The sequence below is a fragment of the Argopecten irradians genome, chromosome 4 (genome assembly GCF_041381155.1).
Source record: "Argopecten irradians isolate NY chromosome 4, Ai_NY, whole genome shotgun sequence".
Lineage (NCBI taxonomy): Eukaryota > Metazoa > Mollusca > Bivalvia > Pectinida > Pectinidae > Argopecten > Argopecten irradians.
The window spans coordinates 23820393-23840624 of NC_091137.1; the positions used below are offsets into that span (position 1 = coordinate 23820393).

Consider the following 20232-nt stretch of genomic DNA (forward strand, 5'->3'; position numbering starts at 1 on the left):
TCATATAAACTAGTGCATGGTCAGAGTTAGAAACTTTCACCTTTTATCAAATTTCAAAGTTAATTTCTTTATTTTGGGAATCTGGAGCTATGGAACAGCCATGGGACATGATAAGTCACTTACCCAGTTTGTAAATAGATACTATCTCTACTAAGTAAACTCAAAAGTGAAATTTAACGTCAACATCAAATAATCTCAAAGTTTTGAGAAAAGAGCAACCTCAATGTGTACCATAATTAATCAACAATGCTAACTGAGATCAGGTACAGAAAGCAAACTGATTTTACCTAATTTACAACCATAGACAATGAGAAAATCATTCAGCTACTCTGGAGTTGTGTCGTTGAATAATCTTCCCCTTCATATAACAAAATCTACATGCCTTGTAACTTTTAAGTAAAAGTTAAAAAATTATTTCCTTTCAAGCTTTAATATTTTAAACACATACATTACCAACTTACAATAATGATTGTACTTTTATCTGTACAGTATGTACTGGTAATGTCATTAATTTCACTTGTGTCCATCGTTTCCATATCAATTTTGATTGTCATGTTATGTATTTTATTGATTCTAATCAATTTATTTGTGTTTTAATGAGGGACATTTAGAAGATTAGCTCCATGCTAAATATGTCACCCTCAGTAAATAAAGTATTATCAATCAAGAAATGTGCTTAAAGTTGGATTTGACATCCAATTAACATCTACATACCGTAGAAGCTTAAAATAATATTTAAAAAGTCCATCAAACACTTTAACAGTTAAAAAGAAAACATCCATTTTGATGACTGTTTGTAAAGATAAATCGTAGTAAACCATATCACCTTCTTATGTTACAGTATTACTTGGATACATAAACTAACAATGTGACTGCTGGGTTTACTTTTCCTGTCCTTTCATCATTTTTTTGGTTTTTATTTTCTCCCTTGTAATCCAATTATGAATGGTGTTTTTTATTTTCTTCCACTCCAATTTCTTCAGGCAGCTATGAGCAGCAATTGCTTTGTCACATTCATTCCTTTTGAGCTCCTTGCGAAGCTTGACATTTTCCTGAAAAACCTGCCTCAGGCATTCTTCTTGACTCTTGTTCAACTTGATTTGCCCTGTTAAAGACAAACACAACTCTTTTGTTTTCAATTTTAAAGGAAACATGTATAAAGCTATTCATGGTATTTTGCTTATGTTTCTTAATATAATGTTTCAAATACATTTGATTGTAGTACAATAAGAATGCAATTCAATATATGAAGCAGCAATGAGGTTTTTATTTTACATGTATTTATGACCTACATGTATATTGGATTTTAATAGACAGAGCAATGCTATATGTCCCTGATACAAGAATCTTGCATGGTAATATAAACAATGGTAATAAATACACAGTTATAATATATATCTAATATAAATCAATTTGATTTTATGATAATGGTCCTGCCTCACTAAGGGCTGTTCCAGTAAAACATATATGGTAGGGGGGGGGGGGGAAGGCACTTTGAAATTGGGAGGCCCACCGATAGAAGTGATTTTCAATTTTGTTGACCCACACACATATCTATTTTTTTGTGAACAAGACCATGGCATAGAAGCGATTTAATTTTTTATTTCACTCCGATTTGTATTTGGATTTACACATTTTGATTTCTAGATCACCAAATAGAGTCTATGGACTAAAATTAGCACTTGTATATGCGTGCAGATGAACATTTTGTTGTTGATTGCTGCATCTAATACTAAATTTGTATAAGGGTACAATCCTTGTAGAACCAGCCGTAAAAATCTTCTAGAACATACTGAAGTGTTCTGCGAAGCATACGATGCAAAAGTTGACATCTGAACATTCACACACTTAAGCTTGTGATACTGCTAACTTGTTCCTTAACTTAATTACCAGTGAATTTAAATAAAGATCTGTTATTTTGACCAAAACTAATCTTTTGTTTCATTTTGTACCATTTGTCAAGTTTGAATGAATAGTAATAGTGTTTTAGGGATGTAAATAGTCCTCTTTATTATTTCAAAATACTGCATGAAATAAATTAATTCGTTTTTTATTGAAGATGAACTACACATTAAATATTGTCAGAAATTAACATTTTTTTTCAATATTTATTTTTGTATTTTTGTAGTCAGGATGACTAAGCAACATTATAAAACATAAAACTTGCATTTTATTTCAAAAGGTTACAAATGCTTCAGATAGACCCACCCACAGAAGTGATTTTATTGAAACGCCACCCTGGCCACAGAAGTGACTTTTATTTTGAACCCACCATGGCACATACTATTTTTTAAAGTGCCTTCCCTGGGTGCCATATATGAATTTGCTGGAACAGCCCTAACACATAGTATGTTGGTCTAGACTGGACCCTGTGCAAACTGGAAAACTGTCGCATGACAAAAACTAAGCTACTGATCCCAGGCGGGCGGCTGCATATTTCATTTATCTCAAAAGATTATGATTAATGTACCTGGGACCCCCCCCCCCCCCCGCTACTTACTGTCGTGATTAATAAGATAAATTGTCTATACTTTTTTTCTTGAAAACCATACTTTAATTTAGAAGAGTGATAAACTAGAAAATATGTTGAGAGCCCAGTACAAAAGTAAAACTATGTCACACGTGGCGAACCAATCCCCCGCCCTATCATATAAAGAAATTCACATCCAGTTCACCACTTTTGTGCCAAAGATTGCGATGTCAAGTACTAGACTGATAAAGAGAATTCTAAGGGGGAACTTTACCTATATTGGTATATCGTAGATATTAGACACAAATGTTCCTCTTTCCTGAAACGCATGAATACTTAATACATCAATTATAAACCCATGAGAGATCTATGAGAATTTTAGGATCAGTTCACTTTGTAAGTTCGGTGTATAAATAGCAGTGTACTAATCTATAATTATCAAAATCCAAAATGGACCGAGCCCTGTTGGCCTATCGTCGTATGACAGAATGTTCTAGACACAACTTCCATCAATGGATGTGCCTTGTAAGGAAATGGAGAATGTGGAGAAGGATCCCTTTGAGGTAACTATCTGAGAACTAGCAGATTGATAACAGAATAACCGAATCAAACGGAGCGAATTCATAGCATGACCAGCCCTGGCGGCCATCTTGTTGTCACTATTTCATACTCATAATTCCAATATGAAACACTAGGAAACAAAGGAAACCCATACATATTTAATATTTGTAGACGAGAATTGCCAAATCAGTACATTCTGATAAATTGCAGCAGTAACATATCGATTCTCTCTTTAAACTATTAAAATCCAGGTTGGGCTGTCCCATTGGCTATTTTTGTTGACAGATGAGTTTCCAAAAATGCAATATGCATAACTATATATTCATAATAATGAATTTGTGACAGATCCCATCTCGAATCAGTACTTTCTGAGTAATAGCGAGAACAATCTTTTAACCATCATTTATACAAAGATAGTTGGAATAGAGTCACAACTAGAGTCCTAGGGAAAGCATTTTATAATTTTAGAAAGATTCAGTACTTTTGAGAAATAACGATAACAAGAATTGTTAATTGTAGGACGGAAGGAAGGATGGACGGATGCAGAAGTGTTTTGAAATCGAGCACAATTATCTTGAATGATAGTGGTGGGAGCGAAAAAAGGAAAACAAACATATTATCGTAAATAGGTTCAACTGAGTGCTACACACCATTTATAAGTGAAAGACCAATCTTCTTGCAATTTAAGAATCATGATGAATCATTTCGCAAGAGAAAATAAAGAGCATTTGGAATGTATTTGATCTCAGTTTATCACAGGACCTAGTTTCTTTTTTTCTATGCTATATTTAGATGAATTATATAAATAAGTTTGTATTCTCTATAAACTGGAAACTTGCATTAACTGGACAATGGACAAGGTAATTCTGACATCTGGTTTAGACAAACTACACTACACAATATCATGAATAAACAATTACAGTTCATACAATGTTGAAACAAACCTTTCCGAGTGGAATGATGTGATCTTTCAGAAAGACTACTTTCCTTTGCAGATTTAGATCTCTTAGCAGAACATGATCCCTCAGTTTGATTTGATCTCTTCAGAGGATTAGGATTTGCTGGAATATATAAAATATTCGCTGGAATATATAAAAGTAAAGAAAATTCTAGATATTGCCACACAAATAGTATTTTTTTAGACCAAGCACCTTTGATCAGATGCCATAGAAAATTTCAGGTTTGTAATGATCTTTGAAGTTAGGTGTCAAAAGATAGCTTCTTGCAAAGAAAAACATCACTTATAATTTCTAGAATTATAAAAACAATATGTTTATGTGATGATTTAGAGCTTTCAAAACTATAATATGCAATATTTTCCTTAACGTTGCAAGGATATTTTGTTACCTATAATATATATCAAAGAATACTTAGTGTTTCTATGTAAGCCTATAGAAACCTTCAATTAACAATTACATTTCTTACCATCAATTGGATGGTTTTCCATGTCATTATCACTGGATTCAGACTGTTCAAGTTCAATACCATGCAGTAACTCATCGCCACCTTCAGGTTGATCATCAAGCTCCAAGTCTATAAACCAATACACAAAGTTTAATGTCCCTATAAAATTTGGTTCATGTGAATTATTTTCTTCAAAAAACAAATTATACTCATATGAATGTTTACATTACTACATAGTGCTTATGCACTTTCAATTTGTCTAGACCCTTGATATTTGAAATTATATGAGTCAGAGTGACAGCCACACACAAGAGAATGATTTTAACAAGTTGTCTATGACTTGTTTTGCATTTGTTACTGATCAGCTAAATTTAAACTTTCATTTATAAATCATGATGTCGGAAAATTCTGACGAAACTTGATTACCGATTTCTTACTCTATTAATTGGTCAAACACCTCAAACCAACGATACTCGACTAACTCCATTAATCGGAACACCACTATTAGACATATTTGAAATAACAGAATGAATGGAAACTAAAACTGTAAATGTTTTCCATGAGTATATCATTAAAAACTGATAGACAGCTGCAGGTTGAAGATCAGTGTACTATATGTGTACGGTATATAAACACATTTACGATATGGTCCACAACAATTGGTCTTTGCCTAGGATATGTCACAAATAATTTCGTTATGTATCTACCTTCATCAACTTGAATTTCTTCAATGGATTTCCCGCTGTATCTGGCAACATCTCCATTATCAAATGCTGTCAGTAACCTTCCCATTCTTGCAACCTGTAAGGTTTCCTGTGGTAGCCTGTAGAATGACCTATGAACCGCTATGTCATGCCCTAAAAAACCAGCAATGTTTTCCAAGTCATTTTTTGTCAGGTTCAAAACCTGGCTTACAGTTGCCACATGCTTACGAAGTTGGGTGCTTGTAAGGTTTTCAGGCACCGTAAGTTTTGCTTCTCTACCAAAGCGTCTGAGGCAGTCGGCACTTCTGATTGGATTGAGGGAGTCAAATGATGACCTAGGGAAAACGTACTTGTTATCTACATGAACACCAGCAGCATCTCTGTATTTCATAAGACATTCTATGCTTTTCTGAAGGGTGGTAGTCAACAGGACCGGAACAATGCGTCCCCTTTTTCCTCGAATTTCTACTCTTTCAAAGGTAGAGCATAGGGCTTTTTCCATTGGGCTTAATGATTCCTCAATGTCTTTCAGACAACTTCCGGATTTCTGCCTTTCTTGGTAATCTTTTAGGGTGATCCTTTCTGCCTCACCCCCTCGTCTCCTGTTGAACAGCACAAGCCGAGCTAATGTTACTTGGTTCAAGGTATTCCAAGTTTCTTTTGTGAAGGTTTTTTTCAGGCTTTCTGTTAGGTTACTACTCTTTTCTTTCAGGTATTCCTGAACTTTTTTTATGTCCTCTGTCAATGGCAAAAGTTGTCCTTTGTTCATCTTTGCTGTGCTCAATGTTTGAAGGGCCATGCCAGATACAGAATCTGTCCACTCCATTTCACACAATGACAGAAAAGCATCAGATTTTGATCCCAAAGATGTGTCTTCTGTCATCAAAGCATTTGCTTTCTGGATCATGGCACACTTCTTCAACAGATGACCTATCTTTAGAGCAAGGGATGGATTTGAGAATTTGTTTTCACTGCAACTGTATCCACAAAGATGTCTAGTTGATTTAAGAACTGTGGGAAATCCGGTAAGAACTGTGGGAAATTTTTCTGGTTTTAGTACATCCGCAAGAGAGTTAATGTCTGTGTCAACTTCCCGTGCACTTAATAGGAAACGTCCTAACTCCCTCATTTTCTGACTTACATACACAAACAGATGCGGTAAGTGTCCATGCTTTTGGAAAAGTTTCTCTCCTAGGCGAATTATTGTGGCATCATTGCGCACAACTTGTGTAACTTTGTCAGCTTTCATATGGCCAATGACCTTTTTCTGCAAAGCGTCACAGACATCTACTGAAGCAGGAAGCAAGAGATTAGCCTCTGACCTCAAATGCTTCATATGTGTATCATTTTTTCTGAGTGAGCACACCCTCCTATGTCTCCAAAGATTAGATTTCAGAAAAAAACCAAGACAATCCTCACATGGTAAGTAGTCCTCTGGTGAGAGTTTATTATCCTCATTCCTTGTCCAAGTTACAAATATTCCACTTCCAGTTTTTAACACATCTGTGTTGTGATGATAGTCCCCACTATTTCGTAACTTCAATAAACCTAGCCTTCTTTCTTCCGACTTCACAGGATATGATAAGATCCTCTGGACTTCAGTTTCATTTTTGTGCGGTCCAAAGTAGTGCTTAGTGATATTAGTATAGCCCTCATGACAGTATAAACAAAAATGTTTTTTATCCCAAACTCGCACACCATCCTTATTATTTGAGTTTTGAACAAGTAAGCCATTACTACTTGGATCTTTTTTCTGAATTTTGGTGTTATGCAAAGCAGTAAATGGAATGATAGTCGACATTGTGTCATCATCTGAATCATCAATAACATCACTCTCCAACTCTGAAGTTGTTAAAACAAAATCTGGATCTGCATCACTATCCCCATCAAAAAAGGATTCATCATCTGATGCCTGATCCATTTCTAATTCAGGAAACAAAGGTTGGTCGAAGTCTGAAAAATCTTCAGAGTCTGAGGACTGTTCAATGAGTGAAAACGATTTCTGATTAATATAGGAACATGAAGTCTGGCTCATGTCTGGACAGGAGGAAGTTTTCACAAAGTCTGGAGGATCTGGCTGGTTTGTGTCAACATCTGGAGGCTTAGACTGGTTTATGACAACATCTGCAGGATTTAGCTGGTTTATATCAACATCTGTAGGATCTGGCTGGTTTGTGTCAAAATCTGTAGGATTTGGTTGGTTTGTGTCAACATCTGTAGGATCTGGCTGGTTTGTGTCAACATCTGTAAGATTTGGCTGGTTTGTGTCAACATCTGTAGGATTTGGCTGGTTTGTGTCAACATCTGTAGGATCTGGCTGGTTTGTGTCAACATCTGTAGGATCTGGCTGGTTTGTGTCAACATCTGTAGGATCTGGCTGGTTTGTGTCAACATCTGTAGGATCTGGCTGGTTTGTGTCAACATCTGTAGGATCTGGCTGGTTTGTGTCAACATCTGTAGGATCTGGCTGGTTTGTGTCAACATCTGTAGGATCTGGCTGGTTTGTGTCAACATCTGTAGGATCCTTGGCTGGTTTGTGTCAACATCTGTAGGATCTGGCTGGTTTGTGTCAACATCTGTAGGATCTGGCTGGTTTGTGTCAACATCTGTAGGATCTGGCTGGTTTGTGTCAACATCTGTAGGATCTGGCTGGTTGGTGTCAACATCTGTAGGATCTGGCTGGTTGGTGTCAACATCTGTAGGATCTGGCTGGATGGTGTCAACATCTGTAGGATCTGGCTGGTTTGTGTCAACATCTGTAGGATCTGGCTGGATGGTGTCAACATCTGTAGGATCTGGCTGGATGGTGTCAACATCTGTAGGATCTGGCTGGTTTGTGTCAACATCTGTAGGATCTGGCTGGATGGTGTCAACATCTGTAGGATCTGGCTGGATGGTGTCAACATCTGTAGGATCTGGCTGGTTGGTGTCAACATCTGTAGGATCTGGCTGGATGGTGTCAACATCTTGAGGATCTGGCTGGTTTGTGTCAACATCTGTAGGATCTGGCTGGTTGGTGTTAACATCTGTAGGATCTGGCTGGTTTGTGTCAACATCTGTAGGATCTGGCTGGTTTGTGTCAACATCTGTAGGATCTGGCTGGATGGCGTCAACATCTGTAGGATCTGGCTGGATGGTGTCAACATCTTGAGGATCTGGCTGGTTTGTGTCAACATCTGTAGGATCTGGCTGGTTGGTGTTAACATCTGTAGGATCTGGCTGGATGGTGTCAACATCTTGAGGATCTGGCTGGTTTGTGTCAACATCTGTAGGATTCGTCTGATGCATGTCAACATTTGAAGAATATGGCTGTTTTATGTCAACATCTGGTGGAATTGGCTGGTTTGTCTCTGTACACCCTGTAACATCAAGATATACTACAATAGTAATTGTCCAATTTTGAAGCTGTCCTTATAAAGTTTTTGCTTTATTCATTGTATTTATTGCCTTTTTTAATCACCAAAGCATTGCTAAATATTCCTTTCAGTTGTGAAATCTGTATCTATTTGTAGCCCTGTTTTTTTCATCAAATTTTTCACTTTCCAGTGAGTTTATCGATGAAGTATTTTGGATGTAACCGATAAAGATATGATCATTGTCTAGGGCACAATATAGGAAATGATTGTTTTTACATATAATGTGAAGATAGAATTGAAGTTGGCAGAGGGAAAAGTCGGCTTATGTCTTCAACAATACGCTGGTACATTGATATGTATACAACCTATATTTAAAGATAATTTATCCTACCTCTTTGTTGAAGCATCATCATATCCCTCCTATATGTTTTCTTATATTCTGCAGACAATTTCACTGCAAGTTAAATAGAAATCAGTGCAATAATGATATCACAGTGATTATAATACCTAATCTACATATGATTAGCATTGAATGAGATGTTCTTTTAAATGTGCAGTTCACTTTAATAATATGCCATGTCTTTTTATTTTCAAACTTAAATATGATAATGAAAATTATCACTTTGCTTAAACAATTTCATAGTATACAATTTCTGTAAAGTATATGATATGCTTTGTCAAAAAACATACGTAAAGACCTCTTGATCCTAGGATCATCTTCAGATGACGGCATTGGACACCAATTACCCTTTGTCAATGGTATGCTACAAGGCAAAGGGGAGAGATATGAAAACTGCTGTATTTTAAGATTCAGGTTAAAACAGCAACAAAAGGAAACAGAAAAACTTAGGATAGTGATCTAGTTCGTTTACAGTGTTCCTGCCATTTTTGACTAGATGTTGATGAGAACAAACAGGGACTTTAATGAGATCACAATTAATAATTTATTAATAGTTGGTAATAACATAAGAAACTTGATTTAAAAGTTATTTACATCATATCATCTATATTCAGTATTAATAAGCATGCTTACCTAACCTCATCTTCCTCATTGAGGAAAGTTCCACATGTACCTCCATCAATCACATACCCCGGCCACCAGATGCCACCATTTATTTTGATCAGTATCTCACCTACATATACAGCTACAGGTTCATGTATAGCTGAAAAAAAAGAAGTTATATTGTTTGTCATTAATGGAATTTCATTATAATGAAGTTTAATGAATGAAAAAACCAACAAACAATGATAAATCCTCAGAGTAAGGCGCTGAACATTTTTAGCTCACCTCTCAAAAACAGAAAGAGAGAGGGGGGAGGGAGCTTATCAGTGATATCACCCTGGCATCTGCATGCCCGTCAGCGTTGGAAATGCCCAGGTTATGGTTTTTGGTGCAAGTGTTGAAATACTGTTATTTGAAACAACTGACATTGAAATCAATAGTAATTTTGGTATATATATAATTATAGTGATAGATATGGAAAATCATTTTAAGGAAGAAAATGCTGGATTTTGAGAATTTCAAGACTAAAGAGGTCCACTGAAATGGCTAAGTTAAGACTTTGGTGTAAGTGGAGGGGCGAGCTTGTTATAAACATTCTAAAGAGCTGAAAGCTTAAGTAAGTCTTTATACAATCCATTTGAAAGCAGAAGTGTTCATGTAACACATCTAAGTTAAAGTTCACGTTCATTGACTTATATGTGTAAAATTAAAATGGATCGTGACACAGTTAATACATTTATTTTATTTATTGGTTTTGCTTATCTTCCACAAACTAAATATACATGTAGCTAGTTTGGAACCCTGCAATTACAACCTTACACATGCTGGATAGTGTCATACCAGCTACATATGCTCCATTCAACCATCCATTCATAATCATAGCAATGCAAGATTGAATAAGTAAATCTCTGGTACTTGAACTTATTGCAATTTTGTTTTGTTCATAACAATGTCAATGTTTTGAATAAAAAAATATATATGAATTATAAACAAAAACAAAAACATCCATCATTTTAATGTATATGTCCAATGTGGTACATGTGCTGAACATAAATGTAAACACTTAGCACCCAGTTATAAATGATCTTTCAATAAATGGTATAAAGGCACTGATTTAATATATATAGGCTGTAATAAAAAAATATATATGAATTATATGAACCCCAGTTGATATCTAGCTATATTTTAAAATGGAATAAATGAAGAATCAAGGATGTGCACATGTCGAACTACAATAAAATAATTATTACCATTCTCCTTTTTCTTTTTTGACATTGGTCCTGTTTTCTTTTTCCTCCCCATCTAAATCAAGAAAAATATTACATTAAAAAAAGAAAGCAAAGTAAAGTTCCAATTAATTTAAGTGTCAAATTCAATATAGATGTATGCATACAATATGAACATTTCTGTGTACTATTTGTCAGTCCGGTCAGTCATCTATAACGTCATGTGCGTACACATGTGTATACCTTGTGGATATATCCTACATATATAGTACTGGTATGTCACATCATTGCGTTTTTATGAAAGGACTTCATTTGTAGAGTAGAAACTTTTGGCACAGAGTACACCCCGACAACACACTAGACAACCCTTTAAATGCTTTTTATCATGGATAGGGGCATATTATATGGCATAGTTATGTTAGTCTGGTAGATCCAGGCCTCAAAGTAACATTTTAAGAAATTATACTGGTCACATGGCAAGTGACCACTGCATTTTACTTGCCAGGTGTCCAGATCAGTGTTGTCAGGATATTGAACATGTCATGTTCAGTATGCAATATAAAACATTCACCAAAACTGCTATTGCTATATATATGCATGTGCATATTTCCTTTTATAATTTGTAGTTAATTGTAAAGAGTGTTAAAAGGACTAAATGAAGATTGGAAACAAATTCATTTGCAACTAATTATAAATAATCAACCATAAAGTATAAAATTTGTTTTCTGATTAGTTATTGACAAGTAAAACCCAGTAAAATTGTCAAATGATTAAAACATCCTTAATCAATGCAATCCAGTACAAAAATAAAAGAAGCATATGAAGTTTTCTGTAATCATCAAAATAATTACTGCCGATTAACAAAAGATGAGATTTAGCTTTACTTATAATTACTGTAAAGACATGTGTATCATGGTATTGATCCATGCACCATATAATTGACATTTTTTCCCTTATTTGATATTAGGTAAACAAGATTCTATAAGTTCCACACATAAATAATTACTCAGCAAATCTAGAGGAAGTCATCAATATTCTTCAAATCGAAAAATCTAGGGAAACATCGTTTCAATGCAGCTTGATTTCTGAAGTCTTTTTTGAGCAGTTTAATACAAAAACAAATCTAAGGTCATTAAGACGTTTGAATATAATGGTAACTATATATAATCAAGCACCTTGGTAATACTGATGCAAATGTATACAAATAAGAAAAACATTTTTTCCCCCTGATTTTTCATTCGCCACATGGCGATATGGAACATTTTTAAACTTGCCTTGGGAATTTTTAATTGCATATACGAGTAAATAACTTTCAACTTTGAGGTCTGTGATTGCCTAACTAGGGCGGTAATTAATCTATAAGGTAAAACCTCCTTGTCTTCCCAAATGGCAAATTTGACGGCACAGAGGTAACTGCAATGGAATCCTCGATGTCTATGTTAGACAATAAGCTGATGCTTTTGGTCCAGAATTCATTTTAACAAACGATAATACCAAAATTTAAATTACACAAGAAAACTTAACTTAAAATTTCATTTTTGCTCCCATTGCCAATTAACTTGTTTTTGTGATTTTGGGAGGTAGCATCTGTTTCGCAAGTAATGTATTGAGCAGCTGCACTCATTGTATATTTCATAACTTTATTCCGTTGGAATCTGTGGTAAGACATCTTAAAGACATCATTTAAACTATTTTTTATGAATATTGTACAATAAAATGACTTTGATATATTACAAAATGAAAGTGATCCTTAGCAAATTTGAGCAGTATTAGATCTCCCGAGACCATTCTTAAAATCTTAAAACTCATATAAAAACAAACTTTCCAATAAGCCACATAGGTTACTATCAACTGCTTCAGGAGCCATGCATCTGCTCTGCAGTTTCTGGAATATTTCTGTGTTTATTTTAAATCTTACCTTTAATCAAAAGTAAAACTTTTCCCAAGCTTAGACCATCACATCAAATCATAAATAAACACATCAAAATCATTAAAAAGAACAAAATTGAATTGCGGCAGTAAAATGCCAGCTGCATCATAAAATATCAAAAAGTTGAATCCACAAATAAAAAAATCTCTAAGACATCAAACTCAAAATCTGAACAAAAGGTACACAGTTGGGAGTATTCAAAGTCGGAATATAAAACCAATGAAGCCGAAAGGAATGTCGCTGGGTCATGGTTCAAACAAAATTAAAGAAATCGTGTGTAAATGAAGAAATAAAATTTTGAAATATTTAAAAAAAAAGCATCAATCTGAAAAAAAAAAGAAAAAAAGTAAAAATTTTGTTGTAATAATACACAAAAAACTAAAGTCATGTTTCGCGTTTTGTACCTTTTTATTGACCTGGTCCACATGGACATTTATAGTCTTTTATATGAAAAAAATATATTAACACCACAGAAATGTAGATACACATGTAACTAAAGACTTTATTTTGTGTGTTTCTTGCTATTTTTTCATATAAAGACTATACATGTCCCTGCATTAGGCCATTTAATTGTCCCTAATTAACTATATAAACCACTCGTGTTTGTTGTAATACACACACACAAACACACACACACACAAACACACACACACAACACACACACACACACACACAACACACACAAAACAACACACACAACACACACAAACACACACACGCAAACACACACAAACACAACACACACAAACACACTCAAACACAACACACACAAACACAACACACACAAACACACACAAACACAACACACACAAACACAACACACACAAACACACTCAAACACAACACACACAAACACAACACACACAAACACACTCAAACACAACACACACAAACACAACACACCATACACACACAAACACAACACACCCAAACACACAAACACACACAAACACAACACACAACACAACACCCAAAACACACACAAACACAACTCACCTAAACACACACAAACACAACACACCCAAACACACACAAACACAACACACCCAAACACACACAAACACAACACACACAACACACACAAACACAACACAAACACACAAACACACAACACACACAAACACACACACACAACACACACAAACACACACAAACACACACAAAACACAACAGTGTTAGTGTATGAATTGGGACAAGGTTTGATATAGTGTCCCTTTCATTACAATGAGGTTATCAATTGTTCGCCAAAGCTGGGTGGTACAGAAGGGTCAAGATTGAAAACATTTATAAGTAGGAGTAAGTTTCTGTTTTTCGTTTTTTTTTTTTTTTTAGTTTAAATGATAAAATGTATGTTTAAAGTTATATGAGCTATTACTGGCCGATAATTTTACAAGATATTTTTTCTTAGTAATCTATCAAAACCCATTATAAAAGGTTTAATAAATTAAGCTTTGAAAGCCATTCATATAGACAGACAGACATGTAGTTAAGAAATTAGTTACACAAAATGTATGCACTGTAAACTTGTGTTATGGCGTATGTATGCTAAGATGAAAAACAAATGTTAATAAATCACTTTACTATTACAAATAACACTGTAAACATGTGAAATGAAATTGAAGTATATACCCAAACATTTGGACTTCTTTAATTTTTTTTCCGATAATGTCGATCCGGAGAACAACTACATACCAGTTGAACACATCTGGAAGTAAGAAGCAATGCTGAATCAAATTCACAAAAAATGTGCCTTAGAGTTATTGATACTATCAAATATGTTTTGTCTTTTTTCGCTGCTGGATGGATTCTTATATTTCTTATATAAAGGTAAACACATTTTTCCATGTAATATATATGAAAGTGATTTGTATAATGTATGACTTTCCCAGTATTGTATTGAACATGGTGAGCGCGAAGGCTATTGAAATCATTTGAACATGCATTTTGGCGCCATTTTGAGGATATCTAGTGCTTGTATAAATAAAGCTTGCCAAGTGCCGCCCGATATTTTCTCTCATACCTATAGTTATATAATGGCTGGTATTTGGCGATACACTCATGTCGGCTGAGGTTGTATTGCATGGCTAGTGTATTGCATGGCTAGTCATGCAATAAAGTGCCGTGACATCACAGCGTCAACAAAATTACTATTTTTTCGGTAAAATTTTAATGGTTTTTTTTTTCAAAATTTAGCCTGGGTTTACTTTAATAGATATAATCAATGGTATGTAATATTCTTGTATGGAGGATTAACTTGCAGTCGGGGTTTTCTTCGTACTTATTTAAAAAATGGGGGGTATCATATTTGTAAAATTTCACCCTCGGGAACACAAAATGTTGTAAATTCCTCGGTAATGATCGGGGTTTTCAACATTTTGTGACCCTCAGGTAGAATATCCCTATCATTCACACTGAAATTTTACGATTAGGATATCCCACATTATAAAATTATTACGAAGAGTATAATATTGACCATGGTTAGTGCGAAGGCAATTGAAACCAGATTATTCGGCAGTAGTTAACGGTATAAGATTGCTTTCCTGTAACAGTGCTGTAGGTCGTTTAGTCAACTGTAATTTAAAAGATGAGACTGTTTTAACGTTAAGAAAGCTAAATCCGCCTTATGAGAATATCTAGTGGTGGTACCAGAAAAGCTTGCCAAGTGCCGCACGATATTATAGCCCCAATTTCACACACAACTAATGACAGAGGTATCTAGAGAGAATACAACAACATATACAAGAAAAGAAAATATACAGTTAATTTAATATTCAATATTATTTAAGCAGACTAATTTGTTGATTGTGATGTTATTACCTTAAAACCATTTATACCATTTCAAAAACGTGTATTGCTCCGAGCGCATGGGTTTTACAGCAAACTCGTGCATGGAAAAAACTATCCTTACCCTTTGTGGTTAGAGAAAAACACAAATTCATTTTTTCTTACAGTGACAACTCCTTCTCCATGTACCACAGACGATATTGAAAACGCAGAAGCATTGTTGTGGCAAAACAGCCTTATATCAGGTTCGAGCGCGCATACAGTATCAGAATGTATAAGAAATGAATGTCGCCCACCGACTTATGGTATCATCACAGAGGCAGCAGTGACTAGCAGATTGTCAGAGGAACACGACTCTGGCGTCGACTGTGCTTCCTATGAGAAAGGAACAATAGCAGCTGTGGTAGAATCACCTGGTAAAACGTTCCATAGATGTATATGTCCAGGTATGTGAAAATACTTAATTACACAAATTAATTTGTTCAAATTAATATGTTGTGTCCATGGTGATGAGCACATCATATAATTATTAAGTAGTGGTTCTTCAAGCAATACATCCACGCATTGATTTTAAGTTTAAGCAATTGTGTATAATATTTAGAATGATAAATATAAATGATAACTCGTTCCTTTTTTGTACATGAATGACATTAACTAAACTGGGAGAATGTTGCTCATATACCTATTATATTACCAAAGCAAAAATGTTCAAGATTAATTCCCATGATGTTGTTTCAAAACAGGATGTTAAGTTAACCGGAACGTATGGTTCTACCTTAGTTTTACATATTCAGTATCTTCTGTACTAATACCTGTTGTGTTTTTGTAACGAATTATTTAGTCGGTCTTGAAGCCAGATATCCTTTTTGATGTATTCATTAGTTTTTAAATCATGAATACTATAGAAAATAGCACTTATGTTTCGTTTTTGTTCCATTGTGCCGCATTAGGTTTTACCTGCGGATTAGGTCAGACAAAGTGTGCCACTTCGGGAGAGTGTATAGTGAACGAGAGGGTATGTGATGGTCAACGTGACTGTAGTGACGGTTCGGACGAGGGCAGTTGTGGTAAGTTAAAATCCCACCAAGCAGTTCAAAGATAGGAGAGCTGATTGCTTATCATTCCCCATGAAAGATATCCCGCATTTGGTTATTGTAGTTATCTTCTCTTACCGATATGTTTTGATTGTGATGCTGTGTGCATACAACGTCGTATCATTTAAGAGAAAACGACATGGGTTTTGCTTACGGATTGATTACGTCACAACAGCTACCTACCTACATAACTCATTAATATGCAAAGATGGTGCTTCAGTATCGCCCGTCTAGCTCGGTTTTTCAAATAAAAACCACACTTAAAATCATGTGCACACAATATATTTCTCTTTCGTTGTAGATGAAATGTTGATCCTAACAGAACAGCAGAGCGGTGGAATCGTAATGATATGGTATAGGACCCTAACAACACTTGTCTGTGACCATGGTACAAAATTCACCGACCGTGAAGCTCGAGTAATTTGTAAAGCTATGGGATTCAGGTATATACAATGAACATTTCTGTTTTAAAATGCTGACGTCGTCATCACTTTTCTTGTTTCTTTCTTAATTTCAGATATATTTAACAACGTCGTAATCGTAAATGAATTGTAATAAATGCTAAATGAGGACACTTCTTGTGGTCAATAAAAACAACTTTCCATACAATTTGAGTTGTGTGTAAAAAGTAAAAAGATCATTTTAGCCGTACATCTGTGTGTCTTTGTTGACAGTTTTGAAGGTTTCACTGCTTATACAGTTTCCTAATTTGCGTTGCAGGGGTGGTACTCGATCTTCTTCTGGAAGGAAAGTCCTCGATACAAAAGCATGGCTCAGCCTTACCTGCAGCGAAACTGCGACATCGATGTCTGAATGTGAACAGGAATGGATTGTGTTCCGACACGCATGCGCCAGTATGATACCAGCAGCGGTCAATTGTTACTAAGTGGACATACAGTGTATTGTACGGTTTGTTTGTTTTAATGTCTTTATGTATACACTTATTCACTTTAAAAGCACAACTCATCATTAGAAAAGGTTAATGTAAAACAATGACAACACTTTCAGAGTTGTCATTATCATTCTTATCATAACAACATATTCTAGATACTCATATAATAAGATATGTTAATGCAATTACTGAATAATAATTCAATCTTAGTTCATTCAGTTCATAAGGGAAACATTTCGTTGCCATCTATAACATTACTTCTTAATGGGCGACATAATAGTGTTATGAATCCATAGAAAATATCCCATCGATACTTTTTTATATTTGTAACGAGATTATCTATACAATATTTTAAATCACGTTTACGCTTCGCGTTTCATTCTGTGTACATTCAGATTTCATTACATCTCATAACATTAAACGTATGTTTGATTGAATCTAATAACAATTGAATGTCAAAAAATATTGTTGAAATTGAAAATTGAAATTGTAATTGAAATTTCATCTCTATGTGTTCTAATTATGATAAACGTTTGCATTCACTAGTTCTATCTTAAATAATGTATCCTGATTGTAATTCATGATTCATATACGTTTCAGTATAGTACATCTTCTATATTTTCAGTATAAGATTGTGTTAATACGTGACTATTGACAGCCTTTAACTGATTCATTATGAATGTAATACGATTTACTGCTAGGAGGTGCTGATATTATATAACGTTATCAATGTAATATGCTTCTTATATTCTTAAATTTTGAAAAAAATGTTCTCTCCGGAAGTAAACGTGTTTACCATTTGAGAGTGTTTCAACTTTCATTAACAATAAAACTTTATTTTTCCATAAAGACTGGTTTTATTGTTTAATCAGAATGCAAATATAAAGATGGTAGATTGATGTTCCACAATATGTGGTTGTTTGATATGGTACTCATTTCACACTCGAATTAGGGAATTCTATTAGTTAAAAAGACATCAGCCAGTAACTTTGTTTCAAGTTTCAAGTTTCTTTATTCCGCGGGCCTTACGTCCAATAGGCAAAACATACATACATACATGGTTACAATATACATACATACATACATACATACATACATACATACATACATACATACATGGTTACAATATACAATATAATTATATAGGAGATTAATTGTTAAACTCTGCATAATGAAACCAAACCCAGTTACTTTGAATAAGTCAATGTCATATAGGGATTTAATTTACGCAATTGAACAGCCAATGATGACTCTTCACAAAACGAAGAATTATTCATTCGCGACGAAAAAAAGTTAAAATAAACATAAAAACTGTCAGAGTTAATCTTATTTAATCAGATAAGATATTTAGATATGTATTTATTTTCAGTAAAAACTAATATATAGCGTAACTACATAAAGTATTTGTACTTGGCCACATGTGTGAACACGGTGACCGTTGTGCAGCGAGGTGAAGCTGACGTACGCTTTTTACAGTCAATGCATGGAGTGTGCCGAAGTAGTCTAACACCGGTGTTCAAGTACCTCAACGTGTCATCTGATTAATTCCAGCTCTTCAAAACGCATAGCGTAAGTATATTCAAGAGCTGGTTTTAATCAGATTGCTCAATGCGTTTGATTGACGATATTAAGTCCTTGGGGCCATTGTGAACATCTACGGTAGATGCACCGATATATGGAACAACTTTACTTGTGTTTGGTGAGATAAACTATGATTATATAAACATATTAAACACCAGGGGGTGCAGTTGTTGGTGGTTAGGAAAGGTCAGTACACTCCACTCTGGCGTCCTCACCATGGTTACAGTTCTCATCCCCCAAAGAACTTGCCTCTCACTCCTGTATACGATCCTCCTTTCCTTCACATCCGACGTCATCCAGTCACTTCGGTTCCTTTATGAAAGTCCGTTCATGTAAGAAACGGGATAATTTAACGCGTTAACATCTAATGCGTTGAACACACTTTTAACGCGTTGAAACTGTATTTAACGCGTTAAATGCGAACGCGTTAACATTTAACCCATTAAATGTTTTATCGCGTCAATAATTATTTTATCACGTTAACATTTTACGCGTTAAAAGTAACGCGTTTAACTTGACAACCAATAAGAAACGTCGTTATGTTGGCATATAGGAAATTGCACTTTTCGCCTTTCCCATAAACATGTGTTATATGGTTCTTTTTTCAAATTATCCCTGTGTCTGTTTTAATGTAAAAATGTTATCTTCATGTTGTTTTTGATTCCAAAGCTACGTCATCAGTTTGTGTGGTACAATAACGTTTTATTTTCTCCAAGACCAAACATGACGTTATGCTCACAAACGCATGACGTCACAATGAATCCTGTCCTATCCTATTCAGTACAACAGTAATGCAACTATATTTCATTAACCGTAAAAGGTGATGTTTGTTTTAAACTAATTTTTTTCTAAGTTAATCTTTATGAAATTCATGACGATTTATGAAAACCAATTCAGATACTGAAAATCGAACTTAAGTTTATTGATCGCAAGCTGTTCTGAATACTTTAAATTTTAAACTGCTAAGATATATCAAATACCGCTAAATTTATATCCATTTTGAACAAAAAAATCAAATATCAAATCTGTGTATGTTTTTTATCACAAAAAAAAAACCCCAAAAATGGTATGATTTGATGCCATTGCCAACACTTTGACAACACAGTATTTTGAAAACCAACGACGTTATACATGTATAATACAGTATACTGGATGTGTGAAAACTTTATTCGAATACATAATAATCTTCTCCAACCCATTTTTTTTTGTAATTTTGTCATTATCTTA

General features: G+C 34.6%; 2 protein-coding genes across 2 annotated transcripts; one reads left to right on the forward strand and one right to left on the reverse strand.

Annotated features, from left to right (window-relative positions):
- Positions 1–220: 220 nt before the first annotated feature.
- LOC138322188 (uncharacterized) lies at positions 221–10997 on the reverse strand. Its single transcript, XM_069266238.1, has 9 exons — positions 10749–10997; positions 9529–9658; positions 9186–9259; positions 8887–8949; positions 7608–8498; positions 5143–7503; positions 4457–4564; positions 3976–4092; positions 221–1105 (listed from the first exon to the last, which is right to left on the reverse strand). Exons 1-9 carry the CDS (start codon positions 10798–10800, stop codon positions 882–884), a joined length of 4020 nt encoding a protein of 1339 aa, XP_069122339.1. The 5' UTR covers positions 10801–10997; the 3' UTR covers positions 221–881.
- Positions 10998–13808: 2811 nt separating this feature from the next.
- Positions 13809–18273, forward strand: LOC138321044 (MAM and LDL-receptor class A domain-containing protein 1-like). Its single transcript, XM_069264441.1, has 5 exons — positions 13809–13950; positions 15606–15884; positions 16389–16505; positions 16834–16975; positions 17253–18273. Coding segments are annotated over exons 1-5 (705 nt in total). The 5' UTR covers positions 13809–13949; the 3' UTR covers positions 17419–18273.
- The last annotated feature ends 1959 nt before the right edge of the window (positions 18274–20232 follow it).

Coding starts and splice junctions, on each gene's coding strand:
- LOC138321044 (XM_069264441.1), top strand. Junction 15,885..16,388: donor CCATAGATGTATATGTCCAG/GTATGTGAAAAT, acceptor GTGCCGCATTAG/GTTTTACCTGCGGATTAGGT. Junction 16,506..16,833: donor TTCGGACGAGGGCAGTTGTG/GTAAGTTAAAAT, acceptor CTTTCGTTGTAG/ATGAAATGTTGATCCTAACA.
- LOC138322188 (XM_069266238.1), bottom strand. CDS start 10,800: ATGGGGAGGAAAAAGAAAACAGGACCAATGTCAAAAAAGAAAAAGGAG. Junction 9,659..10,748: donor AAAAAAGAAAAAGGAGAATG/GTAATAATTATT, acceptor CTTTTTTTTCAG/CTATACATGAACCTGTAGCT. Junction 4,565..5,142: donor AGAAATTCAAGTTGATGAAG/GTAGATACATAA, acceptor ATTGGTTTATAG/ACTTGGAGCTTGATGATCAA.